At 47.3% G+C, this 12,970-nt stretch overlaps 1 protein-coding gene across 3 annotated transcripts in view; it reads left to right on the top strand.

Moving 5' to 3' along the window:
- LOC113213848 (myrosinase 1-like) overlaps positions 1–11,090 on the top strand; it is a 42,444-nt gene extending 31,354 nt beyond the window's left edge. For 2 of the 3 annotated variants that reach the window (XM_052267672.1, XM_052267671.1), the window contains 8 exons: positions 1,032–1,166; positions 1,881–1,997; positions 2,081–2,267; positions 4,846–5,055; positions 6,980–7,128; positions 10,053–10,193; positions 10,707–10,813; positions 10,890–11,090. In XM_052267672.1, coding sequence (XP_052123632.1) covers positions 1,032–1,166; positions 1,881–1,997; positions 2,081–2,267; positions 4,846–5,055; positions 6,980–7,128; positions 10,053–10,193; positions 10,707–10,813; positions 10,890–11,025 — 1,182 coding nt within the window. In that variant the 3' untranslated portion in view covers positions 11,026–11,090. Of the gene's footprint in view, positions 1–1,031; positions 1,167–1,880; positions 1,998–2,080; positions 2,268–4,845; positions 5,056–6,979; positions 7,129–10,052; positions 10,194–10,706; positions 10,814–10,889 lie in introns of those variants that run through there. The other variant, XR_008011169.1, reaches the window with a different exon arrangement.
- The last annotated feature ends 1,880 nt before the right edge of the window (positions 11,091–12,970 follow it).

Genomic DNA, 12,970 nt, shown 5'->3' with positions numbered 1-12,970 from the left:
ACATCCCTTTCTCGTGTCTACGGGGCAAACTCAAAGACGACGGGTTTAAGCGGCCGAAGGCCCGCTACATCATCCGATCATGTTCCTTAGCAAATCGCGAGACAGAAATAGTCGCCGCCGGCAGGCCAAGCAGGCCCGCCCCCGTGCCGAACGGAGTTGCCGGCGGAGCGAAGCGGAGCTGGCAATTTCGTTTGGCGGAAGGGCGGGCCTGCTTGTTTGCTGCGGTCTCCTCGGAACTTTTATGGAGGGGGCAAACATATGAAAATAATTTAAAAAATCGTTTTTTTCTGACTGGCTTAAAAAAATTAATTTATCCTTCCTCTTCCCTACGTCGCAAAGCGCATGTTGAAATTCGAAAAACTGCGCTCAGGGGAGCCCAAAACGTGCTGCGGGCGTCTGGGTGGCTGGACCGCTCCGAATCGCAAGGGACTCGTGCCTGGCAGCTCAGGACAAGATACTCGAGAGCCCCTTAATCTTTTAGAAACACTATAGTAAGTTGCCCTGGCTTTGCGTTCGTCGCTGTACATCGGTACTGAAAACTCTAAACGAGTTTTTATCCCATTTCTGATTTGCGTTAGCGTGTGCAGCAATTTTTACTTGAATGTTAGGTACCCAAACTGTAGAATTATTTTTTTTCACGCATTTAAAATTGAAAATTCAAAAATCGCTCTCGTTAAACAAAAGATACATCTTATATGAGTAAATGAGCATTTTTTTTTTTCGTTGCCGTAGGTCTACTTACGCGACCGTGCACACGGAAAATGCTCCTTCTACTTCGAGGCAAAGAAGAGCATGTTCCCGGAAACGCACGCAAACGTTCTTTACCTCCAAAAGTGGTTTAATCCTTGCTTTTTCTGAATATCATTCGTTGAAAGCGCTTTAATTCATAGTTTTATTGTCGATCCGTTTCTCCCAAACAGTTTTGTTTCACAGGTCTGCCCTCTCAAAGACATCCTTGTTAATGACTACGTCATTTTCGATATTTTAAGAATCCTTGTAATAAATCATGTCATGCATTGTTTTTCTTTCAGTTTCAGACTTATCACTTCTCTATGTCATGGTCTCGACTGCTCCCAACTGGAAGCAGCCTACATGCTAATCAGGTTGCAATAAACTTTTACGACAAGTTGCTCAGCGCCTTGATTGAAAATCATATTGAACCTGTGGTAAGCTTAGAAAAATACCTCAAACCCACTCAAACAGCATCATCCTATTATTTTCCTTTCGCCAAGTACACCTCGAAGTATTTTTAGCAACAGGCCGTATGAGTGTAATTTCAAAAGGTCGTAGCGGGTGAGGAAGTGGAGCGCAAAGAACCAGAACAGACTGGAAACAGACACTGGCGTACAAGTCAAATCTTTAAAAACTTTTTGGTGAGCAAAAATAATTTAAAACGGTTGTAATATACTTGATGGTATGCCATTTATAACTCGGGTTTTCGGATAAGTCAAGTTATAAACAGGATTTCGTGATAAGATAATTAAATTTTATGTGCATAGAGGAGCAGGAGTACTAGTATACATAGGTCTGATCGCGGACACTGATGATACAGGAGTAAAGGTGGAAGGGAATGACATCAGCACACTGGGAATGGTCACAGAAATTCCCTCGGAAATTCCGTTGGAAGCGCTGATGATGCTTTGTGGACAAAAGAAGATGTCAAAACGCCAGAAAAGTGATAAAAATGATCTGCTAGCTGTGTTCTAGTTCTGTTGCCGTTTCTTTTAAATTCTTTGTGTTCCTCCTGAATCACTAGCACGGTCCACAATGAAAAAAGTAATTCCAACGGCTGCCTTGTTCTGTGATGGAGGGTGGTTTTGTGGCGTTCCTGATAAATAAATTAAAGGGATTTACGTTCTTGGTTGTTTTCTATGGGACAGGTAACTCTTCACCACTGGGACATACCATCTGGAATTGTTAATGGGTGGTTGAATTCAAGTGCGCCGGACTATTTCCTCGATTACGCCACATTTGCCTTCAGCTTGTTTGGTAGTCGGGTGAGTTCACATTTACACGTTTGAGTGGGAGTGGGCAAGTGTGGCGGCAGAGGGTTGCTATGTGCATTGTTTGTTCGGCGCAGGTGAGCACTTGGCTTCTGCTCCACGACCCAGTGACCTTGTGCGTGCAAGGGTATGCAGAGGGGCAGATTGGCCCGGGCATTGTCGACTCGCAGGGTACGGCAGCCTACCGCTGTGTTCACAACCAAATCTTGGCGCACGCGCAGGCGTACCGCGCATATCGCAGAGACTTCGCTGACTGGCAGCAAGGTATGGAAGGGGTTGAAGTCCCAGTGACCACTCCGCTCCTGCGCTGGCACCAGTGAACCGTGTTCTTGCAAGATGAAATTTCAAACCTTAGAGAGTAATAACAAATGTGTATCTCCTGATAGATAGATAGATAGATATAACGCCGAGCGAGACAGAACCAAATCAGGTCCGGGCACGGGGTCTCGTCGGCACCTAGAAGAGGGTGTATAGCAAGGTGACCAGCCCCCTATGTAGTTAGCGTACAGCGCGTGCCACGCGGGGGCCCGCCACCGCGCTCCGCGCGCGGCAGCCGAGGGTCCTGGTAATTAAACTCGTGTGTATGGTTAGCAGAGTACAGAGGGCTGAAAAGAAAGTTGAGCAGGCATAAGGTACAGGGGAGGGGTGTGGCGGCCCGGCAGAGACTAGGCAAAAGGCACCCCTCCCTCAGCAGCGGGTGCAACACTCAGGCAAAGCGCAGGCAAAGACAGGAAAGGAGCGTAGCAAAAGGGAGGCAAGGGCGACAGAGTCCGACAGTCGAAGAGGCAACACAGCAGCGCGAGAGACAAAGGGGTGAGGAGGCAAACTGCAGGAAGAGAGACAAAGAGGGGTGGCGAGGCAGGACGGCGGAGAGCAGCGGGGAAAGGGGAAGGAGAGGCGTGACGGCACAGAGGCGAAGGTATGCAGGGATAGGCAAAAGGGTGCGGCGGTGAGAAGGTAGGGAGAGGCAAGGTGGAGAGGTTCGATGGCAGAAAGAGGCAAAGGGAAGGAGAAGGTACAGAGAGACAGAGGGAGAGGGATGCAAGGTGGAGGATGAAAGCGGCAGGCCAGATAGGTAAAACGGCAGAGAGAGACAAAGGGCGAAGAGGTAAAAACAGCAGACAGAGAGGGCGGAGAGGTGAGCGAGCAGAGCGAGGCAGAGAGACGTGAAGGGCAGGCAGGTGAGACAGCAACGAGGGCGAAGGGCGGAAAGGGGAGATAGCAGAGGGAGGCGAAAGGCGGAGAGGTGAGACAGCAGAGAGAGGCGAAAGGCAAAGAGGTGAGACAGCAGAGAGAGGCAAAGGGAGAGGGGAGACCGCAGCGAGAGGCGAAGGGCGTATAGGAGGGGCAGCAGAGAGAGGCGAAACGTGGAGAGAGGCGAAGGGCGGAGAGGGGAAACGGGAGAGAGAGGCGAAAGGGTAGAGAGGTGCGACAGCAGAGGGAGGCGAAGGACGGAGGGGGGAGACAGCGGAGAGAGGCGAAGGGGAGAGAGAGGAGACTGCAGAGAGAGGCGAGGGGCGGAGAGGGGAGACAGCATAGAGAGGCAAAGGGGAGAGGGGGAGGGGAGACTGCAGAGAGAGGCGAAAGGGTGGCGAGGTGAGGCCTCAGAGAGAGGCGAAGGGCGGAGAGGGGGGACAGCAGAGAGAGGCGAAGGGTGGAGAGGTGGGATAGCAGAGGGAGGCGAAGGGGAGAGAGGGGAGACTGCAGAAAGAGGCGAACGGCGGAGAGGGGAGACAGCAGAGAGAGGCGAAGGGCGGAGAGGGGAGACAGCAGAGAGAGGCGGAGGGTGGAGAGGTGGGATAGCAGAGGGAGGTGAAGGAGAGAGAGGTGAGACAGCAGAGAGAGGCGAAGGGTAGAGAGGAGGTATAGCAGAGGGAGGCGAAGGGCAGAGAGGGGAGACTGCAGAGAGAGGCGAAGGGGAGAGAGGGCAGACTGCAGAGAGAGGCGAAAGGGTGGCGAGGTGATGCAGCAGAGAGAGGCGAAGTGCGGAGAGGTGAGACAGCAGAGAGAGGCGAAGGGGCGAGAGGGGAGACTGCAGCGAGAGGCGAAAGGGTGGCGAGGTGAGGCATCAGAGAGAGGCAAAGGGCGGAGAGGGGAGACAGCAGAGAGAGGCGAAGGGTGGAGTGGTGGGATAGCAGAGGGAGGTGAAGGAGAGAGAGGTAAGACGACAGAGAGAGGCAAAAGGGTGAAGAGGTGAGGCAGCCGAGAGAGGCGAAGTGCGGAGAGGTGAGACAGCAGAGAGAGGCGAAGGGTGGGGAGGGGGAGACAGCAGAGAGAGGCGAAGGGTGGAGAGGGGAGACAGCAGAGAGAGGTGAAGGGTGGAGAGTTGAGACAGCAGAGAGAGGCGAAGGGGCGGACAAGCTGAGGGACAGCGGTCTTGAAGAAAGTTAACGGGCCCTCCAGGACCTACGCGTTTGGTGTTTAGCAGGCGGATAGAAGCAGTGCACTGCCATGCAAACTAAAAGCAGGTCAGCCCCTGTCCTACCCCCCTCCCAGGTGGGGATCGCGAGGAGACAAGCCACCAGGATTGGAGGTGGCTAACCCACCTCCAACCCTCCCCACCCTAATAACAAATGTGTATCTCCTGCTGGACAAATTTGTATTTTGCTCAATTGAGAAAAAGGATTTAGAACTACTCAGGATTTAAATTTCATCTTGCAGGATGCGCACACAAACGCATGTGCAACTAGACAAATATTGTCCCGTGCCATTTATAGTCTATGTGCTTGAGGTGAGTAACTATGTCACGCTAAAACGAATGTAGCGGGGTATTCTAACCAATATATGATACGAGTCACAGTGCCTAAATAACAGTGTACATTTACATTACCATCGTTTGCAGGTCGGGTCGGCTCAACACTTTTTCTGGACTATGGTCAGCCTCAAAACGCATCGAGTGCCGCAGATGCGGCGGCCGCTGAACGTTTCATGGAAGCCTCGTTCGCGTGGGTCGCAGATCCTCTCTTTACCGGCCGGTACCCAGACTCACTACGCCAGGCCGCAGGGGACAAACTGCCGTCGTTCACCCCTGCACAGATGGCTCTCGTTACGGGTAGGCCTACCAAACGAAAATTCCGTGTTTAAGTTCAAACACTACACACTAAATGACGAAGATCAAATTTTGTACGTAGACTCGACGTTTCTTGTGCGCATCTAAATCAGATACAAATTTGTATCTACGTTACGTACCACATAAAACACTTTCAGCAGACCTAGGTACAACTTTCACCTCCCTGCGGACCAATTTATATCTGATAAGGTTGTGCCTAAGAACACATCGAACCTCGCTGAAAAATTGTCCCTCCCCATTTGAAGTGTAAGTCTGAGTGTAAACCTTTCACATGTGTGTACTGCCTGTTGGTCTGCACTTAAGACGGGAAAGGGCAATTTTGTGTCAAGAGAGGATGTGTTCTTTGGTTCATCTCAACCTAAAGCAAGTTTGTTTCTGAACAAGACAAAAGTAAAGAACGACTTACCTCCCTATACAAATTTTGTCTCAATACTCAATACCGATATGTGCTTTAGAAATCATCTTCGCTGATTCAAAAATTTCCTATTCCGTTAAGAGTGTCTCTGTTTCCCAGCTGAAAATTCCGCCGGAAATTATTCCATGGAGTTCAAATCCCTTGAGTAATTTGGTTACATCCATGTAAAATTTTCCCTGGAACAGTGATTCCACGGGAAAGCATTGTTCCATGGAAATAATATTGCATCGGTAGTGGTCCCTGGAAATTTCTTCCATGGAAATAGCATATCACACTTAGGTTTTGGTGACACATGATTATTTTCTTGATTGTATGGAGATCCAGATCAATGAACACAGCACATAATTGGTAGCTTACATTGACGTAGACAAAAGGGCTTAAAGAATCAATAATTTTGAAACAAAATACCGTACTGCGGTAGCATGTTAAGGTTATGTTTGAGGTTAAGTGCTACGGGTCATAAGCAGTCCCCACAAGAATATTCAAACGAATGTAACGAAACTTCATTCCACGAGTTGCGCGCGTCAGCCAGCAGCAGCAGCACAGAGCGGTGGGCTCTGGTTCAGGGGACCAGACGTAAAGAAAGGTCGATTTTTGGCATGTGCACTATGTTCCGACTATATAAGTAAAAGTCAGACATTCTGTAGGAAAAAAAATTACCTGGAACGACGACAGATCTAATTACGAGGACTGGTTTCTGATAGTTTTGAATTGTATGAAGTCACACAACCTTTAAAGCAACAGTCTCGGTTAATGGATGAGATCTTTTGTATCCCAACTTCCTAATTTCCCAATTTTTAACTCATTCCCCTCATTTACTTTCTTGATTAGTTCAATAGTCTAGTTTGATATGAGAAAGCGATGATTCTTTTCTCCGTGCATGTGCATTTTGAAACAGTGATGTTATGAATTTACATGGAAGTTGAGATGGTTTCCGACCAACAGTGCTTTGCGTACAAGGATGGGGTTTCCAAGGAATTTCCTGCATTTCCACGGAATTTCTATGAAACTAAGACGTAACGTGAAAATTGCCACCACTCAGTGAAATGCGTTTCCTCCATGGAAGCAATCTCCATGGAACATGTGTTCCGAGTAACATTACGAATCCCCGGAAAAGGAATATCCGCGGAAAGTGATTCCGAGGGCAACTAGAATTTTCTATGGCATTAAAAAAAAATCCGACAAAAACGAATATTATCCAGGTAACGTCGAGAATTTCCGCGGGATCGTCATTTCCGGCGGAAAAATGGAAAAACCCGTAGAAAATCGCGAATTTCCACCGGAAAGTGACAAATTTCCGGCGGGATTTTTAGCTGGGATTCACTAAAAGAAGATGAAACTTGGGCAGTTCTGCACTACAAACGTCAGAGGACTAATTTTGTCCATGCAGAGATGCATTTTTGCTTATCTTCACGCTACAAAACAAATTACATGTTCTGCCCATGGCACGATGAACTTCTGCTCATTACGGTGCATTATTTTGGTTATAAGGATCTACAGACTTCCTTGGATTGAAGCACAGCAGTGCAAGACTTTGCACAGAGGGGCAGCGTACCGCACAAATATCGTTCTCCAACGATGTAAATGTTGCAACCCGATTAGATGAAAAGTGGCTCCGAACACCAGGTGGGCAAGATGCGGTAAGTTCTTAAAAACCGGGTGATTCCAAGCACAAGATGTCATTTCGTGTCTTTTCCTTCTAGAAAATGCCTATTGATAGCTATGAGTGCCCGTTCTCCTCCTATTCACTAAACGCAGCACGGACTACAATATTCAAACGCGCTTTGGAATACACTAGCTCTAGCGAAAGGCTCAGTGGGTCAGACGTGTCCTGCCCAGTATGACGCAAAAGAGCATGTTCGCTAAAATAGAAAATTCCAGGTGCTGGCGTTTTGCTGTTGCAGCAAACAAATTTTTGTTTTCGCTGTTTCAGCAAAGGTTTTTGATGTTCCAGCAAACATTTTGGTTGAACAGCAAATTCTTTTGCTAGCTCTGCTATGTTTTGCTGTCACCATAGCGGAGAAAATAGTTTGTCGCTATGGTCACAGCAAAATATTTAGCAGCGCTAGAAAAACGCTTTGGTCTTTTAGCAAACTGTTTGCTGAAACAGCAAAACCTTTTGCTAACACGGGAAAAACAAAAATGTGTTTGCTGCAACAGCAAATCGCAAGGCCTAAAGTTAGTATTTTAGCGAACATGCTTTTTAGCGTGTAAGTTCCGTCTATGTCCTATGACCACAAAGCAAGACTTCCTGTCGCTTTTAATATAAATGCATAAGAGCTTATAACGAACACATAGCTGTTATTTAAAGTTTAGATCTTCACTAAAATTTTCGGGACCAACGGTTTTGAATCTCAAATTTCTTCTATCCAGTATGGGTCGACAGAAAATGTCCACCGTGAGCCACGCTTCGTTGTTTAGCTAATGTAACAGGCGCGTTTGCTTCTTTCCTAACGTTATATGTGTGGCTTTAACCGTGTGATGAGTTACCATGTATAATGCTGCCAAGCTAGAATAAGACTAGGTGGATGTGCACCAGACCACGTCTCGCGTAACAGGCTTCGCGATATCTCACGAAACACTGTAACGCTGCGACGCACCTGGCATACATCTACCTAGGCCTGCAGAGCTGACACCCGAGTCGGGTAGTGCAAAAATGTACACAAAGATACGGGCCTCCGGCCCGTCAACTTCCCGTCACTTCGACTTAGCATGCAGAATTGCACATTTTTTCGCTTATTTTCATCAAAAACTACCTCTGGCGCCTGAACTGTTAAAGATAGAGCCAAACGGACGAAATTGTCGCCCATAGGGTTCTACAGGTCGCTAGCTCAATTCGTTCTCGAGTTATCGTGCGTACAGACACACAAACACACACACAGACAGACGCGAAACTTTTTGATCATCACTGGAGTAGTAGGCTTTCGCTTATCGCTCAGCCAACAAGAGAAAAAAAGTTCCGTTCAGGAACGGATCGTGAAAGCAGATGATACGAATTCAAGAATTATTAAAGTCTATAATACTTCAGTGGAAGATCACATTACGCATTACTTGTATAGTATATAGGTAATAAAAAGATTTGGGTTGTGTTCTGCGTCTCCTATACTTTGTACAGTAATGCCCCTCTCGAAGCTGGCTCGCTCGAAGCTGAAATTTTGAGACGGACCCTGCTTAAAGATGGGGGTTTACAACCCGGCGAGCTCGCGCGAGCGACAAAGCATTTACAACCGCCTGATGCCCGAGTCCGCGCCAATACAATAGGTTCGCAACATGTGGCTAACTTTCGGTCTCCCTCTCGAAGCTGAAATCCGGTCTCGATTTGCCAGCTTCGAGAGGGACATTACTGTAATGTTTTGAAGGGTCTAAGACTCGGTCTAAGCTAAGACTAAGTCAGTGTGAAGAGGGACGTAGAGACAGTTTGCGAGTGATACTTTTCAATAGAGACATGGTTTGAAAATAATGTTTCTGAATTCATTTAGTTCTGTCTCTTCATAGTTACGTTAGAGTTTGAATTAACGCGCCGCGCGCGTTTCTCAGCCGAGACGGTCCGAGCCGAGCCACGAGCTGCGCCTCGAGCCAAGCGGCGAGCTGAGTCTGCCGGAGGGAGGGGGGTAGAAGGGAGGGGAAGGGGGCGTCTGGCTGTGGCACGGCGGGCGGCGGGATCCGCATCGCGCGGCCCTCCACACACTATTGGATGACATCATGCCTGGTGCCTCTCAGCGCTCCGCATGAGAGTACAAGCAATGATACATAGTTAAGCAAAGTCATCTGCTAAAAAGCTTCTGAAGTTGAAAAACCAGTACGTTAGGGTGAGATGCCCTTTGATGGCCACCTTAAGAATGGGCCTGCCCAATGATGGCCACCCCTTTTTCTTGTAATGTAGACAACGATGTGAAGTAGTTTGGCTTATTATGCCCAAGTAGGGGCCTTACTGGAACACTACTTTAAGGCCAAGATTGTAAAGTGACCAGATTGGCTGGAAATCGAGAAAAGTGGCCATCAATGGACAGTGGCCACATTAGGGCACCTTACCCTATGTAAATGCATGTAAATTCCGTTTTCTGGCACCAAACCGTAACAAATTCTTCCCGGAACCGTTCTGTACCTTATAAACTTTTGCTGTCTGATATATTTCAATGCAAAAGTGGACGCATGGACCGGGCCAGCATTTCCTAGCGTGGACATCGAAATATAGCCACTTGTAATTTCCGTAATAGGTAAATTCCGTCACCGTGTCCTCTTGGTAGAAAGGTCTAAAACCAGATCATGCGCTGCTGTCACTCAGAACTTATTTTTAGGAACAACCTCGAAACGTTTGCAACACAAATGCAAAGAAAATCCACAATTACTATTTTTTTACTCCGGCAAAGCAAAATGACATCTTGTGCTGAGAATCACCGCTGCAAAATGACATCTTGTGCTGAGAATCACCCTACCGTTCCCTTCCAAGAGGGATAATTTTTCCTTTCAGTCTGAGTTGCCGGACTATCTGCACCCGGAAAAAAATGCGTAGGAGTGAAATTACTGCAGTCAAAAGGTGACAACTTTGTTTACTATTTTCCAGATTACTCCTTGGAGTATACGAGGTGCTTTGAATTGGATCGACGAGAGGTATAATGGCGTACAGGTTCTCGTTACTGAAAACGGATACTCTGGATCTGCAGATAACGACATAGATGATGTAAAACGAAGCGCATACTTCAGTGTAAGTTCATAGCTCGCCATTCTGCTGCTGACAGCTTAAGATTTTTTGGTACGGAATAATGAAGAATGTCCAATGTCAATACACAAGCTACACAATATTGCATAGTTCAGCACACTCTGCATTAGGAATAAGGAGTGTCATTAACAGGAAGGCAGCTTTGTTTTCCAGTACGTTTTGAAACAGGCTATTTCAGAGCTGGACGTGAAGAAGTAAAATGGAAGAACAAAACGGGCACTGCGCACGTCCAGACGCCCCCCACTCTACCCCCTGCTGCCCCCACTTTGCATCTGCGCATGAGCAGTGCGCCTTTTGTTCTTCCATTTTACTTCTTCACGTCCAGCTTTGAAATACCCTATCGAACAAGTGTCAACGCGTATAAACTAAATGTTACTTACTTTTACGGTCTTCGGGCGGTGCATTGTGTCCCTCTGTAACACAGTATTGCCTACCTCTGCAGCACCTAATGTGCATAAGTCTGCTCGTACTAAATCAAACGGATTGCGTTCTTTCCAGGCTTACCTCCGCGGAGTTATGCGCGCTGTAAACGAAGACAGGTGCAACGTTATGGGCTATGCAGCGCGTAGTCTCACGGACAGCTTCGAGTGGAACAACGGCTACAAGTAAATGCTATTACATAAGTTTGAGTTAATGAGGCGGTAACAAACAACTCATTAATTCGATTGTTCCTCTCACCAGCGTTAAGTACGGCCTTGCACACGTAGATTTCTCATCAGGATCTCGACCCCGTTTGCTCAAACCTGCGCCAGCGTCTTTCTTCAGGAACGTACTTCAGAACCGCGCGGTGGATTTCGTGGCTTTCATCTCACCCTGAACCTCCCTGGAAAGTTATGAACAGCCTGTAAAAATAATATTGAAATACAATTGTTTTAAAAAGTTGGTGTTGTCCCGTGTTAAAAAATAAGCTGATCCGAGGATGCAGTTAACTGATATTTTACTGATGTACAGCTGCGTGGAGCTGACGTTAACTGAAACTAAACAGTTCCGAAGCTGATCAAACTGACTATTAACTGACTTTACCAAACACGAAGCCAACCTGGGACTGACGTTTTTACGCTCACGTCTAGAAGCACTGACAAAACTGAGAGTAATTGAACTAGTAAGTGAAATATGACTGAACGTTAGCTGCGTCGCGCTGACCATCTCCTGAGGTAACTGATAGTAACTGATCGGGTAACTGATGTAGTACTGAGCGGACCTGACGCTGGCTGAATTCAGAAACTCAGTGTGACTCAGCAACGGTACAGCTTTCCGCAGTACATTTTTGTTACTGAGTAGAACTGACTAACACCTGATTCGGGGAGCTGATAGCGGTTCAGTCCACGATCAGGTAACGGCAGTGATCATCTGTACTGAATCGAACTGCTGTTTGCTGAGTCGTGGCTACTGAGGTCCACTCAGCTGACCTCCACTCAAAGGCAGTCAGAGCACAAGCTGAACTGCGACTGACGCCAACTGATTGGAGAAACTGAGGTGAACTGATAGTTTGCTGATGTAAACTGATTCGCTGTCAGCTCCAAGTCGACTCGAGGCGCTCCAAGTTTGCCTATTTTCAGCTCGTTCAGTCGTAGGTCATGCACGTCAGCTAAGATCAGCCCCCGGTCGGATGAGTCAGTTTACTGCGGTCTCGGGTCAGTTCTTTTTTTCACCCGGGGTCCTCCTTTTGCCTAACGTTACCTAATTTGACATCGGGGACGGATCTATGTTGGAATCTGGATTAGCTTGCAACGTACCAGCTCACAACAAGTTGTTCAGAAGGATGAACATACACACAATTATCATTCGCTCATCTAATAAAATTAGGATTGAACATAATCTGATTAATAGGTTTGTGCCAGTCCTTTTCATCCTGCTTTAATCCATATAAACTCTTATTTAAATGGCATACAAAATTATTACCACTTTCTTCAAAAAAAGGTGGTTGATGCATGAATAGTTCTTCATCCAACTTGCTACTTAAAAAGGCTCCTTGCACATCAATAAATTCACAACTGCACCCCTCCTCAGCACTGATTGCAGTTAATAATCTCATTTAAACTGCTGTAAAGTGGAAGAGGGGGCTAAGTCCAACAAGCAGGCCCGCCCTTCCGCCAAACGAAGTTGCCAGCTCCGCTTCGCTCCGCCGGCAACTCCATTCGGCAGGGGCCAGGCCTGCTTGCCCTGCCGGCGGCGATGGTCGGGCTTGCGGCCCGACCATTTCTGTCACGCGATTTGCTGAAGAACATGATGTAATGATGTAGCGGGCCTTCGGCCCGCTTAAACCCGTCATCTTTGAGTTTGCCCCAAAGACTTGAGAAAGAGATGTAACGGTGAAGCACCGCGACTACAACCCACCCATCTGCTTAGAAAACGTTTTTTGGGGGTGGGGGAAAGTTTCCTTTCTATTTTGCGGTTTTTAGGCCCTTTTCTACATCTTATTGTTAACTATGGCAATTTTTAGCTTATTTTTGTCTAAAAAGACCCTCGAGCGCGTAAACGATTAGAGATAGCGCAAAACGGACGAAATTTTCACCCAGTGGGCTCTTAGGAGACCATCCAATATTTTCAAAAATTAATAAATTAACTTTGGGCCACTTTTGTGAGAGAAACTCGCCCTAGCGCCCAAACTGTTTTCTTCGATACCCCCTTTGAGCCCCTTAGGGGTGGCTGACAGGATTTGCCGTGGGCGTTTTGTTTTGTGGGGGTGAACCTTGAGATCCCCTGAAAATTTGAAGTCTCTAGCACATCTCCTTCTTGTGGAACAGACAGACAGACAGACA

Source organism: Frankliniella occidentalis, unplaced genomic scaffold, assembly GCF_000697945.3.
Source record: "Frankliniella occidentalis isolate FOCC.00 unplaced genomic scaffold, Focc_3.1 Scaffold57, whole genome shotgun sequence".
In the NCBI taxonomy this organism is placed as follows: Eukaryota; Metazoa; Arthropoda; class Insecta; order Thysanoptera; family Thripidae; genus Frankliniella; species Frankliniella occidentalis.
This window is presented reverse-complemented; position numbering and strand designations above follow the sequence as displayed.